The sequence below is a fragment of the Botryllus schlosseri genome, chromosome 10, assembly GCF_051294905.1.
Source record: "Botryllus schlosseri isolate E-star chromosome 10, Bs_hap1, whole genome shotgun sequence".
NCBI classification, from domain to species: Eukaryota; Metazoa; Chordata; class Ascidiacea; order Stolidobranchia; family Styelidae; genus Botryllus; species Botryllus schlosseri.
The window spans coordinates 14098340-14115140 of NC_137245.1; the positions used below are offsets into that span (position 1 = coordinate 14098340).

At 43.5% G+C, this 16801-nt stretch overlaps 1 protein-coding gene across 1 annotated transcript; it reads right to left on the bottom strand.

Annotated features, from left to right (window-relative positions):
* Positions 1 to 2: 2 nt before the first annotated feature.
* Positions 3 to 16595, bottom strand: LOC145448911 (uncharacterized). Its single transcript, XM_080327361.1, has one exon. The coding sequence runs from the start codon at positions 9228 to 9230 to the stop codon at positions 4107 to 4109; it is 5124 nt and encodes a 1707-aa protein (XP_080183487.1). The 5' UTR covers positions 9231 to 16595; the 3' UTR covers positions 3 to 4106.
* Positions 16596 to 16801: the final 206 nt, after the last annotated feature.

Genomic DNA, 16801 nt, shown 5'->3' on the forward strand with positions numbered 1-16801 from the left:
GGTTTGTGCTATTCTTTTATTATTCAATTATAACCCGTGGGGCGATAAATATACAAAACAAGAATAAGTATGTACGACACAAAGTAGAAAGACAGAACACAGGGGGATATGCCAGAGCGGACAAGTATCGTGACGTCGGAAACTTCTCGAATAGTCTCGGAAGATTGACAGACAAGACCACGTGACGTGCCCCAAAAATATCGATGAGAGCTTATAGAAATCGAGATATATTACAAATTTTGTATGCAAACCACATTGCCAAAAGATGCGCCAACAAAAATGAGACAACGGCCAATACCTCAACGCGACAGCCTCTGTGCAAAGGGCATTTGCTGAAGGTATTGAAACGACTTGACGCAGTGCTTGTCAATTCAAATGCACATGGGCTATATCATCCAAAAATTGGACTTGTGTTCTTCAGATTATATTAAGCTGCGGTAGCTTTTCAGGAGTCATACCTAGAGTCAAGACGATTTATTAGATTTCCTTCTCAAATCAAGTTAGCAAACCAGATCGATAATTTGAATAAGGTGATTTTGGAAGCTATTTGTGGGATTCAAGTTTGGAGAATATCAAACATTTGGTAGGATATTCCCTAGTATGCACCAATTTCAACGGATTAATGGACACTACCTCCCCGGTGACAAGCACTGTTTCAGCCCTCGCAAGCGACAATAAATTTCATGAAATCACAATGCGCAAAACTTGTCATTATAGCATAACGAGACATACAATACTATATTCGACGAGTTGTACTTGCAAACGGGCGCCTCGAAAGCCGGTAAAATAACTTCAATCCCAAACGGTGTCGCTTCAAAAGATATCAAAATCAGACATTTAACACTGGGGAAGGGCGAGTAGGTCAGAGTACTAAAAAACTGAGTCAACCAGCAGCGGTCCATGTACTCAATTGCTGGGACTGAAAATCAATATAACCAATGAAGCTTGGTTTTATCGAAGCAATGAATCTGTGCACGCTCATCACTGGGGCAGTACACTAAGTAGGATACTACAAGAAACGACACATGGCAAGCTATCATTTTCATTGACAAGCCTAAAAATAGCATAATTTCACATATCTATGGTACGGAGTATGGGACTTTACAAGTGGTAGCAGTGACGAACACGTGATGGCTAATACTTGACTCAGATTTGGATTCCACCAGTGATACTCAATCCTGCCAAAACTGGAGGAAATAAAACATTCATAGCGGACAGATCGAGTAATGTACGTCACCGCCGAACCCCCTTACAGTGGACTAGTTTGAAAATATCACAGAAAGGTAACCGAAAACTCGCTTGGGAAAACATGGCCGATGCTGACAGATAACGAACACGTAGAACTTGGCCCAAGACAAAAACACAGCGACACATAACTAGGAATCTGCAATTCGCTAACAGAATATTACTCGACATGAAAAAACATGATTTTCGAGACTACAGTAATCGTTTGTCTGTTCGAGACATGCGGTAAAGATCAATAGAAGAGAACTGCGAGACGGTCGCAATAGGATCCCACGAACACAATATGGCTCAGATTAAATCCAGCGGTGAAATAAAGAGTCTGTGACGTGATGCATATGAAATAACAGATTCATCGCCAAACATACCAGTGTCGTGTGAAATACCGACATTTACACCGAAATGAAAAGCAATTTCGAAAGGCTGCAAATATTGATGACAGCTATACAGCGAGTCGGGCATGGGACGGTGAAACACACGACACAGGTATCACATTCTAAAACCAGAATGAATTTTGAAACAGTAGTATGAGCGCCATTTTTCATTTCGAAACGTAGAAAAATAGGAGGAAGGAGGGTAGCGTCCATGCAACACTGTAGTTGGGAACGATATAAAGGATTCAAACAGTAATTCCGGCAAAGAGCGACAGTCTGGTCTGCCACTCTTAAACAGGCTTCGTTTGTGTAAAATACTAGTAGTAAGGACAAGGCTTTCGAAGAAAATCTGTTTTTCGATGATGCGAGTCTTATATGTAAAAATAGTAAATCACGAGACTTCATATTTTCAAGAATAGATCCAAACGTTCAAATGTGGTTTAAAAATCGACCCGACATCCTCACCCATAGTGATCGACCAATATTAAAATTTCAACCGATACACCTTCGCAGACGTTTTTACGTCAGGAATCACTGTGACACGCGACGTAGGGGACAGAGACTAGCAATTATGTACGCGGCAAAACTACATCAGCCCTGCCAGCATATGTGTTACTTGAAGGGACACGAACACCACGTTTGAACGATGAAATTTTGCAATTTCGGTCGATTATTCTTTAAAAAACCCGGCTTGGTCGACAATGAGCTGATGATAAATCATTCTGAGCTGTAGCATTGCAATCGGAAACTACCATTAGCGACGACATATCGGTCGAAGTTAATATTGCTCGATCACTAGTGTAGACGACATTTCAACACGTCGACGTAGATGACACAGCATGCAAGAATGCACCTTGCAACAAATCTTGCCCACATGAATGCATATGTGTAAAAAATAAAAAGCATGGAAGAATCAGCGGAAGTAGAAGCAATGCAGCGGGGCGGGCACCTGATAGACAATTCGGCCGAGACTCGGAAAATGTACGGCCGCAGAGGCACAACTTTGTTTGGTCAACGTTGACATAAGTTATGCAAGTTCTTTAACTAGAGACGTGATATTCACGGAGCACCTGGCTTGGCAAAAAGTGGTCAGACCGATAATTCAGGAAGTTGGAGTCAACACAGAGGTAAATCCTGTGAAAAAAAAACAAAAAAAACTGGTGAACAGAACGCGATTCAGTGAACTTGAGTGAGTGGTGTCGAGATTTTGTTGGCCAGGTTACTAGCAATTACCGTTGAAATTGATAACAACCAACTCTCTGCGTCAACGTGATTTGGAGTATCAAGGTAGCTTCTTCCAGTCAATTCCAGTACCACCTACAAAACCTGGAGGTCCCCATCCTTTTTCACACCGTGGACCCCTTTGAAAACTTGATGGCCCATCTATCACTTTAGTGGAGTGGACAAATGGTAAATTTGAATTGTTATTTTAAAATTGTTTTCATGGGCCCCCTAGGGAATCCTTGACCTACACCAACAAAATCTGGACCAACTCAACTTCACCCAAACGGATTCCGCAAATTTATCAAGCAAGATTACAAACGATCACGCTGACAAAGTGCCACGCAAGAGAGTGATACGCGACTTATGAAGCTATCCAGTACGACGTTCTAAAAGAGCTGCAAATCCACCAGAAGTGGTGGCAAGAAAGAGTGGGCGCTTGGCGTAAGAAAGAAGAAAGTTACGATCATAAAATGCAATATTAAAAATCACAATAAACAAAACAAGAAAAGGACTCGTAACTTCATATCGACTGAGATCGCACGGTCGCGAAAGAGCGTCCAACACAATCATTGCAGATCGCGCGCTTCGAAATTGAAATGGTCGGCGTATATTTGCGAGACAGCGGCGCCCGCGGTAGCGTCGGTGCGTAGACAATTTGCTCTTGACGTTTGGAATGACACTAATATCACAGTAAGGAGAGGGGCGTTATGCAAATCGTAAGAGAAGTTAAAACTAATCTCTTCCCTCTTAAATTTGTTCTTATTGTATTGAAGCCGAGTAAGATTTTTAGGCTACTATGGAGAGTTAAAAGGCTGCGACTCCATTTCAAGTCATCACCTGCTCAATTTAATAAACATTGTCGCACCGACGCTAATCTATAGCCAGGGTTGCCATACCGTCTTTATTTCGGAGATTTCTCTCATTTCAAAAAGTATTGTCGTATAAAACTACGTTATCCTTATGGGCCTATATAAGATTTGTCCTTATTGTCGATTTGTGTCCTTTTGTCTTATTTTCAGTGCTCATCACAGCACATAATAGTACCACGGACTATAAAATCAAAAGCTTCAACTAGATAAGACAGCAATGAGGGAAGGGCCAAAAAGATGACCTTTCTTTTAGTCATCAGACATCAAAATTTCGGGACCATTGGCTCTCAGTTTGATGGATGTTGATGGTAACCCTGCCTATAGCGCTGATAGAATCGCCGGTAACACGCCGGGCCCTGAGCCTCGCGACGGCAGAAAGCCACGAGTCCGAGCGTCACTATTGAAAATGTCTCCGCACGTCCTCGTCAGTAAAAGAAGCCAGATTTTCCGACCCGCTTATCGACTGCAGCAATTGGGTCATCGCGTAAATGTCCGGAGATCGCGGATGCCCGTCGACCGTGTTGTTCGCGCACGCCCCCTGGTGCAGTCCCTGCCCTGGCAAGGCTGGGTTCTGCACGGCGTGTCCTGCGTTATACGGGTAAGCGGCCTCGCTCTGTTGGTGACCGTTAACCAGGTGTTGCTCTGCATTTTGCGGTTCTACAAATTCACGATTTCCCGAACTGTCGATATGCTGCTGATTCACAGTTTGATACGACTGACCCGATATTGCTACGTTCTGCATTGGTAAGCTTTGAAACATAGATTGCGTTCCAGGGCTGGTGACAGTCTTGGCCTGCGGTTGTGTAGGCGTCACGTTAACAATGGTGTGCGATTGGAAGTTATCGACACCAACCACTGAAACCTTAATATTGCCGTTGCCTTGATGCATCGCCGGTAACTGTTGCTGACCCATATTGACGGCGTTGCCTTGCAAGTTGGCGGAAATATTCATGTTTTGAGCCTGCATTGCCTGAAAGGGTTGGCTGTTATTGACCGGGTTCGCGTTCGGGCTGTTCCCAGTCGGATTAACTTGGAAGTTCGTAGTCGTGTTGGCCATCTGCTGCTGTAAGTTCTGTTGGAAGCCTTCTAAATTGTTACTGGACCGAGCGTTGGCCAAAGGATTGGCTTGAAAATTCTGCGACTCATTCGCCACTGGATTGGACTGAAAATTCTGCGACTCGTTTGCCATCGGGTTGGCTTGAAAATTTCGACCCTCGTTCGCAACGGGGTTAGCTTGAAAATTCTTGGCTTCGTTCACAATGGGATTGGCTTGAAAATTCTGCGCTTCGTTCGCCATTGGAGTGACTTGGAAATTTCTACCTTCATTCTTAATTGGGTTGGCTTGAAAATTCTGGATTTCGTTCACCATGGGATTGGCTTGAAAACTCTGCGCTTCGTTTGCCATTGGAGTGACTTGTAAATTTCTGCCTTCATTCGAAATTGGGCTGGCTTGAAAATTCTGGGTTTCGTTCACCATAGGGTTGACTTGAAAATTTTTATTTTCATTTGACATCGGATTAGTTTGAAAATTTTGGCCTTCGTTCGCAATGGGGTTGGTGTGAAAATGTTGGGCTTGACCACCAATTTGTGTAGTGTCCTGAATGGTCTGCATGAAATTTCCTGCCACCACGTCGCGTTGTAGACTGGCACCTTGACCCGAGCCTTGAGATGTTTGTTGCTGCCCACTGAAAGCGTGAATTGTGACGCCCGTCGAGTTGCTACTGGTAATGACGGGGCCCGCATTGAAATTCACCTGATTCGTGAAACTGCTGTTACTATGCATCGGCGCGCTCTGGCTCCCCTGAAAATACTGCTGCTGCTGTATCTGATAATTCGGGTTCGACTGCTCCAGCTCCATAGACTGCTGGTTGACTACAGGCTCCACGTGCATGGGGGCTTCCGCCGGTGGCGAAGTTTGAAAACTGTGACCGCTCGTCGCGAAGCCAGCAGGCTGTAGGTTATCGCTGTGCGGCGATGAGACGTCTGACCCCACGGACGGCGGGCTGGGTTCCGTAGCCATCGGGACAGGCTGACGCATGATAGCTGCCTGCATATGCTGGTCTTGCAGCATGACGTCACTGCCGACATTCTCGTTGGAGTTTTGGGTGAGCACACCGTCCATCGGTTGTACAGCGGCTGCTTGCTGCTCTGACTGCGTGTTTAGCGTGCTCATCGTGGTGTGATGAATCGTGTTTTGTAATCCGCCGAACTGCTCTGTGTGCAATCGCTTACCGTTAGAGTCCACCAACAAAGTGCCAGCGCCATGTAAGTCAGCGTGCTGCGCCTGTGCAGTAAACTGGTTTTGAAAAATCGCGTTGGCTTGATGTGCCATTGGCGCTGTGGAAGGCTGAGTTTGCGCGTTGACCTGTTGATAAACCTGGTTCGGTGCGGCCACAACAAAAGGAGAGTTGGCGTGTGACGCAGAGCTTGAAACAGACGTCGCAAAAGATAGCATGGCCTGCTGTTGTTTAGAGTCTGTCGCAAAAGGCTGTTGGATGTTACCCGCGGAAAAGCCGCGCGTGACCAGCGTGAACGGCTGTTGCTGGTTTGTGTCGGTTGCGGTCTGTTGATCAACCGCCATAGATTGTTGCGTGACGTTCATGTCCGCCACACCGATCGTGAAACGCACCTGATTGCCGAACGCCTGTCCTGAATTGATAACGCCGGTAGCCAAGACAGGCTCGGGCTGAGTCTGCAGGTTTTGAACTACGGTGCTGACAATTGGGGTCGCGTTCTGAAAAGTGAAAGTAGGCTGCTGCAGCACGTTAGACTGTGCAGAAATCTGCGCGCTGTTGTGCACCGTAATCTGCCCTGGGCCTTGAGAATAAATTTGCGGATACTGATTAGCAGGCGCGTGGCCCGCGCTCGGCATCGTAGCGGCGCCTTGCTGTCCTTGGTTAACGGGTGTCACGACTTGAAAATTTGCGACCGGAAAACTTTGCATACCGCCCGCATTTGCTCCGAAAGAGACATTGCCAACTCCGACATTCTGATGAGTTTGGGGAGCGTTAATGAAAGCGTTGACGGTAGGCTGGCCCTGCGTTTTGCGTATGTCGGCAACGCCAGTCTGGTGTTGACCGCTTATGGAAAAGACCGACACGCCGTTGTTAACGGGTGCCGCTAATCCAGCTTGAGACGTCATGAATGAGTTGTAACACGGGTCCTGCGAGGTCTGTCCCGAGACAGTACTTATGACCATTGTGGAACATGCCGCATTCTCAGCCGCTGTTTGCGCTACGGACGCAGTCGCTGCAGACAATGGCCGGCCCTGTATTAGTGCGGGGAGTGACTGAACTGGAACGCCAGAGGCTGAAAATGCCGGATTCTCAGAAGCTATGTCTTCGCTTTTTATCAATTTCATTCCGTTGCCAGGGATGACAGTTTGATGGCCGGACGCAAAAGTCTGAGCCACCTGCAGCTGTGCGTTACCTATAAACGAGTTTGCCACAATCGGTTGCGTCTGGACAGATATCCCGGCCAGCATAGTGCTCGGCGGCGACACAGGACTGGGATTAGCGACTTGGCCTACGCTTTTCGCACCCTGGTTTCCGAGGAACACCGCGTTCAGGAGAGATTGCGGATTAGAAATTAGCCGCGCGTCTTTTACGTCCGAAGTGTCACCCGCGTTTTGCCCTTCCCCTTGACTATTCGTCAGCAGTTTTGAAAACAAAGCCACCAGAAATTTCTTATCAATCGGGCCGTCCAGCAAGTTCAAAGCGGTCTCGATATTCGCGTCCGACGACGCTTGAGACACGGCCGGTTTTGCCTCTTCTTTCGCCGGCCCAGGACACTTTGGCCTTGGCGTGTACGTAAAACTATGCGGCTCGCACTTTTTATCCTGAAACTCGACGATCAGCTGCACGTTGACAGGTTTGGCAATGTTCAAGTCGTGGTACGGCGGCACGCGGACCACCATATGATACTGGTGAAAAGTGTCCTTCTCTATTTCACCCTCGGCGGACCACTGCCTGTTGTCTGGCTCTTCCGGGTCCTGGTACACTACCTTGGTGCCCCTATGGAAATTTTTACCAATAATAAACATCTCAGTTCCGCCTTCGACCGAGCACCGGTCGATGCTTTTCTTTGTGATCTCGGGCTGGCCCAGCGGCTGTGTGCAGCTGATTCGGGTGGAGGCCGCCTGCAGTACGACCGCCGGGCCGGTGTTGGTGTTCAGGACAACGCGAAACACGAGTCTCACGCTCTGATTGCGCTTTTGATTTCGTAAACCGGTGCGCACTTCAACATCCGTGTTCCGCAGCTTCAATATCCCGACACAGTCTACGCTTAGAATCATAGATCCGTCCTCTTGCTTGAACGGAATCTCGATGACCTTGGTGCCTTCGATTTCTGTCTCCTCGCAAGCGCTAGTGTTACGACCCGTCACGCGACACGCTTGATAAAACCCGTGCGGTTTAATTTTACCAGCGTCGGTAGCGACAAAAACCTGCAACGTCACCGGCTTGTTGTACCCCAAAAGCTGGACTTTGGGAAACCCGGTCTGAGTCTCGTCTTTCACCGGACCGCGGCTGCCCTCGGTGAGATACCTCGCCCTGTGTTGATGCTCGGGCTGCGTGATAATGTGCAACTCATAGGATCCGCTTTTGCGCGGGTACTGTTTGTGCAGCAGCTGTTCTTCTTCGCCAGAAACCTGCGCGTCTTGAGTAGACGCTTTCGAGCCACGTTTCGCCACGGTAGCGATTTGCACCGCGGCTGTGGTGTCCATGCCACAAGGCGGCTCCTGTTTTATATTCGCCATCTCCTCGTCTCCTTGTTCCGTGCATTTTCTCGTGCGCTTAGCGTTTTCGTGGGGAAACTCATCCGCCATCGCATTGCCGCCCGGGTTATTCCCGCCGCCAGAAGCCCTGCGTCCGTTCTGCGACGCAAACGCAAAGCTCAAGCCCTTCGGGCACGTCGGCGGGCTGAACGGAGATGTCTCGCTGTCCTGGGGCCAGTCCTGCGCCGCTTGCTTCGAAGCGGGCACCACAGACACAGAGAAACCGTGCTGAAAATGCTGCATGTCTCTTCGGGTCTTTCTGCGTTTTTTACGACTGCCCGAGGTGTCGTAATCCTCATCGCAGCAGCTCGAAGACGCACAAGGCGTGGTCGTGTATAGCGGTGTCGACGCACCGAAATAGCCCTTCCCTCGATTAAAACTCTGATCCCCGGCGCACGATAAGTTAGCGTCGTCTTGCCCTGTTTCAACGCCTTCACCATCCGATTCCATCGCGCTAAACGGTGAACTAGCCGTAGGGCTCACAGTCTCTCTCGGGCTGTTCACCTCGGAATTAATCGCCGACACGTCTTTAGCGTCTGCGTCGACGGTCATTGCGCTGCGTTCTGGCAAAGTCTTTGCGGCCAGTTTGTTATTCTCGAATGTGTCCTGGCTGACCATGGACACGCTGTCGCTGCCGAGTACGTCCAAAGGGTCGAGAGTCAAGAATTCGCTGCCCTGGGCAAACAACTCGCCCGCGACACCATCCCTGGCGTCCTCTTCCAGATCGGACGGATGCAAAGCAGACATTGTGCCTCCCAATTATAATTTCAATTCATTTAGGCCTAAATAATCCTGGAAAAACACAATAATCGACGTTATTGTAAACATGTATTTTGAGCCATACACTAAGTTTCTGCAATTGATTGATTTACCTTACTTTTGATAGCTTGCGAACGTATCTTAAATTGAGCCCGTCAAGCTGCACAAAATTGCCGATAACGTATATTGCGGTACATAATCAGTTTTCAACCTAAGGTCGTCTACCTTTTTTCCGTCGGTTGTGAAGGTGCTGAACTTTTTGTTGCTGGTCAGAATACCAAATTTAGCGTTGGGTCACGGGATTTTTTAAATTTGAGCTTCTACCATCAAAAGGTTGGGAACCACTGTAACAGAGAGTACACTCTCATGCTTCTTGATATCTGAATATTCCAGAAATTGCAGAAACAAGGTGTGATCGCCTGTCAATGATTTAGTCGAAGAACAAACAAAATAACTTTACCCTGTGCACGACCTGTTGCTACAGTTGTGCCTACCTACATTCCGAAAACAGGCATCTTTCGACCAAGATCCCAACTGACTTAAATGGAGGCTATCACTCAAATCCTGTTGTCGACAATGTCGACATTATTGTTTTGGATGTTTAAACTGTGAGGAGAAAAGAAAACATTGGAATTTATAATACTTTCATTTCATTTCAAAAGTTATGGCCGTTTGAGTGAGTACATTAAAGAAGTTACAAGCCGATACCACAAAGTTTACATAACGAGGTACCAATGACAGCAGAAACGGATATAAGGTGTAAAATAACCTTGTGTATTAAGGATAAAATATCATCTACTTTAAATACCCTACACAGCGATCCTATAAAACTTACAGAAGTCAATGCTTCATAAAAAATATCGAAAAATATTTGAGCATAAGGATTCATCAACGACATTTGATTGAGACTTGTAGTGTAGAGGTTAGATGAAAGAATCAGTGATATCTCGATAGTAATGGATTTCATGAAACCAAGACAAATTGTTGTCAAGTTCAATGAAATACACGGTCTATTGATGCTGGATAGCATGCATAAATAGGTTTATCCTGCTGGTGATGTAAGCATTTTGTTGCGATATGCTACATCTCAAAAGTGCATTTATCCTGATCTGTGGGAGAAATAGTTTAAGGATCGTTGTAAAGCAAGTCTAATAAAATTACAACTGCCAGACTACCGTTTTTCGTCTGGAACACCAGCATAAATTTTTGATGAGACAAAACTGTAACCAACGGAAATGCACTCTACCGGATCTCCGGATGAAAATTTATTTATATGATCAACTCCAATGTATTATCAGAAGACAGCAATTGCTAACTGTACAATCTGCATGCCGATGTGCATTAGTTTAGTAACTAGCACAGAGCAAATATTACCGACTACCCGACATTCACATATCCAACTCAAACCTATCAACAGAAAATTTTTACGTCTACAAAATTGCAGTCACCTGGACAGATACAAACTAATTTGCCAAGATTCCCATCTGCACACTTACAAAGCATTTTAACAGATGATTTTCAGAGGACTCTCTATTCGGTGGTGAACTAACGGTGCTACATTCAATTCATAGAGGTTGTTAAATTTGAATATGAATACCTGGCTCGCACATTCAAACAAACATCATAACACATTCAAGTTGTGAATCCTACCCCGCAGAGAGTATTTGTCACGAAATGGACCACGGCATCATTCAACAGTTGCTTAGAAAAAAAACAGTATCATAAAAAAGTGAGGTACGTATTTATCATAGTTTGATATCAGTAGTATTTACATAACATTCACTCCATTAAGAATATAAATCTTAAGTACTATCGACAACCAAAGAATGTCTGAGTAAGCCTGTAATCTATCGCAAGATCACGGGTTCCTCAACAATACCTATTTTGTGATATGTAGATAGCCTAAGCTTTCCATATCTGAAAATCAAACTGTCAAATCTGCAGCACAAATCTCACTCAATTCATCAACAGCAGCTGCTACTGTCCTCATTTGAATTCGTGTCGCAAATGAGTGTGACACCTCTCTTACTGCATTCAGGGAATGAGCAAGCAGATGTCTCAAAATGAACATATTATTCACAAAGCATATCAATTATTGATAAATATTTTACAGCTGCATTGAAGCACTATTTCAACGGCCTCCAATGTGGAAGATTGTGATGATATATCTAATTTGTCGGAAGCAGACAAGAAAGGGTAGCCTACAGATTGAGATAAGACTATGGGTCGGAACCATTCAATGTGATGTGTATGAATACTGACCCGGACTAGTTGAGATCCTAAAACAAGGAATTGACACACGCCAGTGATTTATCACTTGTCAATATACTACAACCTGCAACATAATTTTTCGCATCAACCACATATCCGGACAGTCAAATATCTGATTTAGAAACCGGAACAAAACCTAAATTACAGAACGAATCCATAAAAGTCTATTTATTATACGTTGCACACAGTAGATGTGTTAGCGGTGATTAGGAATAGACTGTCACAATGTCCTTGTCCATCTTAAGTGTAGTGGACAGCAAGCAAGAGAGACCGCTGCTTCAAGGCTTCAGTAAATTTTGTTAATATAATATAAATATGACAAAATTACTATCAACTTCAATTGATCGCCTGGTGATGGCAACAGTAAACACCTTTAAATGCTCAAGATGAATGCATCGAATGTACATAGCAATAGATAGACAAGTAGTTACATATCAGGATTGACAAATGAAAAGCACTATAGCATACAGGCATGTAGTCCTACACTTACTTGAAAGGTTATAAGTATGTATAGCACCTTACATGTATACAATGGTGACCAACGAGTCATTGAATGATATCCATGATGCTGGTTCGTGGTTAAATTGTCTTAACTAATATATTGCTTGCAGCCACAAATAGCCTATATCCAACGATGTCGACGGAAGTAAAATTTCTCAATAGCATGTTTCTGAATTGAGAGCACGTATCAGAAACTGAATGAAACAGAAAGAAACTGTGCGCGGTTATTTCCAAATAACGCTCTTACACGAAAAGCACAAAGATCGTTTGAGGTTAGAAGTATCTTAGGAATGTCCAAAGCCAAATAGTGTGAGACACGTGACATTTCACAACTCTCGATGTCAGCACACAATTTTGAACTTCGTTTCTGAGACACGAGATGCAATAATCATATCAGAAACGAGCTCCTCTAAGTTTCAGGGCTCATCAACTCCTAACATTGGGAATAGCGGTTGTCAGTAGCCACAAATTGCTGACAGACAGCTAATCATTACGTCACCATGAGTCGAAATAAGCAGCAATAACCAATAAGACCTGCAATAAAGTCACCATAATGACTAGGAAGCAATAACTCATGAAAAGTCGACAGAAACGTAATTTCTGTGAATATCTGGTGATGTCAACTACCTTCTATATAACACTTGACAAACTGCGACACAGCTTGAAAGATCAATACTGGAGATGAAACCAAATGAGATTGCAATAAGCCAATCAATAAGCAATAGTACAAAACCCGACGTACAGCGACAAACAATGCAAACACACAGCCCCTACCATTCTGTCCCAGCCCCTACACCACCACTACGCATTGCTGAGAGATCTCATCTAACTAGTGTTTTTGTCTGGCCAGCACAATACAGATAGAAATTGCAATCCCTCGCGATTAACAAAAGACTCTGTAATTTGACCATGTCTTCTTTTGATAGGCCTCCATAAATTTCTGTTGATAAAATCTGTTGACGTACGGCACACCGTGAATAGGTACAATGCCATATTCTGTAGGTCTGCTGACGACACTGTTCACTTGAATGTATCAGAGTTCACAATGCGACGGGATATTAATAACGCAACGGCGTATCAAATGACTTCGCGGAAAATAAAATCGAAAACAAACAGTTCCCTGTAGTAAATATTCCTGACCAAGATCTTTTTATGCCATATATTAGTGTCAGATGCAAGGAGGCCACTAGCCACATAGATCTGTCCCAGCTATGGTGAATGCGGTTAAAAGTAAAGGTGCTAGCTATTCCGCAAGCAGTCGAAAACTTTTGAAAACATTCCGAAACCTTGTAAAAGTGGCTTGCCTTAAAACTTTATTTGTTTCTACTTGCTAGTTCTCAACTACTTACAATACGCAGAATAGGATATACAGTACAGCTTCTGAATATCTCGTACCGCCAGTAGGGCCTATATACAAAAGTAGAAAATCGGTCTTCGAATATTGTGGAAGTAGCATTCATGGAACAAATCCTTTGACAATTAGTGCAAGTAGAGCAGGGGTGGCCAACCGTTTCAGCCAAAGGGCAAGATGAGATTTACAAATCATTGTGCGGACCATTTAAGATTACCTACTCTCTACTTCGTCTAGTGACTCTAGTCACTGAAGAACTGTGTACAAGAGTCACTGATGCTGGATGGTTTGAACGCGAAGTAATTGGAACCTGTAGATTATTGTTATAGTAATTCATTTTTATGGTAAAGATTGCATATAGCAGTTCCAACATGTTACTGTGAGGGAAATATCGTGCTATGGCAAGCCTAAATTTTCAATTGTGACCACAGAATTTAAAAAGCATGTTGACGAGGATGAAGTTGAAACTAAGTACCATTGATTGGATTCCTGTAGCATTAATAATAGTTCATTTTCAAGACACATACCAACACCAAGCATAGAATCAACTTCCCGGTATCACCATAGTTAGAATGGTCGAACAGGATTTATAAGTCTAAATTGAGCGAGACTACAAGCACTTGATTATAATACATATCGTAGCACTCGATTATAATACATACCGTAGCACTTGAATCAATGGAAAGACACAAAATGACAATGGACTTCATCATATAAACGGTCTTTATAAGAAACACAATTTCAGAATTCTATTCATAATATCTATGAACTATAACTTATTACAAGATAGATAGAATACCAATGTGACAGAATCCAGGCTAGTGGAAAGTTCAAAGAATAAAATAGACATATTATATTGATGTGTCCACCAGGCCTAACATAGTTTTAATCTAACATAGCAATGATATTGATTGCAGTTTAAAGGAATTGACAGAAATTGAAACAAATCTATTGATGTGGCCTTTTCATAAGCGCAACGGAAATTGAAACGAACAATGCCAACGCCAAACACACTTGGGAGAGCATTGTGTTGCGGATATCCCAAACTGCATACACATACAAATGGTAAGCATATAAGCTAACCAGCAAAACATAACTATAACAAATCAAATTTCCACACGATTACTCGAGTGGATACCAAAAAGGCATTTAAAACCCAGCAAACTTTACAGATCAGTTAATAATCAAGGTTTGGATTGGAAGACATGCCAATTTTTAAGCCGATATAACTCAGTCAGTCCTATCCTACTACAAAATTCATGGAGTGAAACTATCATTCTATACAACTAAAAATATGTTCTTTCTACATACTGAAAACAGTACTAGTTTCCAAGTGTTCAAGTGTCTACTGTTTTACTAATTTAACGATCACCTGATGACACTCGCCTAACATGAAGACTTCCCAACTTCAAGCACATATAAACAACATGGTAGCACAACAAACACAGCGAACATGACGAATTACTCCGAAAAGTACCAGGTAAAGGCATGCTATCTGCAAACTATCACATGACCGATTGCAGCTAAAGGTGAGGTTACAAATAGCCTATTTTAGAATGGCAGATGACGTTACCGAACACTAACTGAAGGATTGCGTGGCAAAAATGGAATTTTAAGTATTTCAGCTATCTACGGAAAAAACTAAATAGAATAAGATACATTAACCACAACTTGCACTATTGGCTTGCAATTACGTCTAGGGCTGAGACAAAATAAAAAATGAATGTTTTATTATATAGTATATAACAGACCTTGTTCATCCCATATCACAGCAAAATCAAACACCATAGCTACCCAGAACACACTGCATGAAAATAAGCAGTTCCACACACATCTATCAGCCCACACAAAGATAACAACGGAATTGGAAACATGACGACTCCCTTCCAAAATATACTTCCAAACCAGTCAGTACAAGGATTCTCAGAAGTATCGGCAAGACAAGCAACTCCTAATTGTTTTGGTCGAGACCACCACAGCGCTGAATTACCATCATACACCCAACAAAATTCAGCAACGGATAAGGTGAGAATTGAAAAAGTACACACCAACGTGTCACACAGCATCCTCAAAGATGACAATTTGCCGGCTTTAGATAAGAAAGGGTAAGTACCGCACTTCATGCAAGTCAAATATTGCAAAGTTGCCGGATATCTCTCTTTCAACAAACAAAATAGGCCACATTGGAGGGTATTAGAATCCACTGAACTCTTCAAATATGCCTTGCGCAATCATGTGATGCAATAGCGCCCCATCAAACACTTCAACGCCGCAAACCAGCAAACTACAACTGGACATCTTTGATCTACCGGTAAATCGAGAAAATGACATATGAACTTGATGCTCTGATGGTTCCTATTATATCTGCAACTATCAACAGAATAATTCCCAATTGGTCTTGGACAATAGACTTCTAAAATCACAAAAGCTCTACCATTATATGTTGACAATAGTTTAATTCTAAAGATCTAAGGAATTTACCTCTCCACAAAGTACAAGAGAAATAATAACAAATGTAAAGAGAACCATGCCAGAATACGTCACAAGAATACAAAGGCAAGTCAACGCAAATATCAACATACTTTCACGCCATCCACTCCACAATTACCACTAACCAAGTAATCAGTATGCAGCTTTCATTACGATCATTGTAATATCGGAATGATTAATGAAACGTCGCATAAGCTCCTAGCTATCAGCTGCCATGCCCAATTCAATTCAATGATTACTTGACATTCACAGTTCAGTGGAATAGTATGACTTGAATGAGCACAAACGAAAATAAGGAAATGGATAAAGTAGTCTAATTCCAGACTGATTATCACAAGACATATATATATCTCACTTAGACACAACACAGCTAACAGTACAAGACAGAAGAGTAGCTTCAATGTGATTTTCCAGGGCCCCAATGATATAGCAACACAGTATACAAGTAAGCTGCTTTAAAACTGCCCAAATCGAAGTATATTCATCAGAGCATTGCAGTTAATGCCATCCTGCCACAGCACTTGGTTCAAGACGAAGTATTTACCTGTGCCGATCGCTTCAAATCAATTACCAGCCTATAACGCTGATCAAGAGAACTGTGAAAACATTTCAGCTTGCCAGCATACATGTGCAGCAATATTGATAATCACACTAACGCAAAACCGCGGTCAATATTGACACACTAACTGTGACAATGCTGACATGCCATTATCCCCGCCTCCTCTCCACATCACACAAGCTGTCAACTCAAACGCTCACGTCTTCAGCTGCATGCATTAAATTACGCACGTGAGGAAATAGTAGTTCTAACCGTCCTACATTGTGGCACTCTATAACCTCATCATCATCCTTTCCAAAATATTGGTGTATGACAATTTCTTGAAGTAAGCATAGAAGCAAGGGGACAATAAATAAGCCCACCCACTTAACAAGTAGCTAAAGTAAT

Bases quoted from the DNA above. Each gene is read 5' to 3' on its own strand.
- LOC145448911 (XM_080327361.1), bottom strand. From the start codon at position 9,230: ATGTCTGCTTTGCATCCGTCCGATCTGGAAGAGGACGCCAGGGATGGT.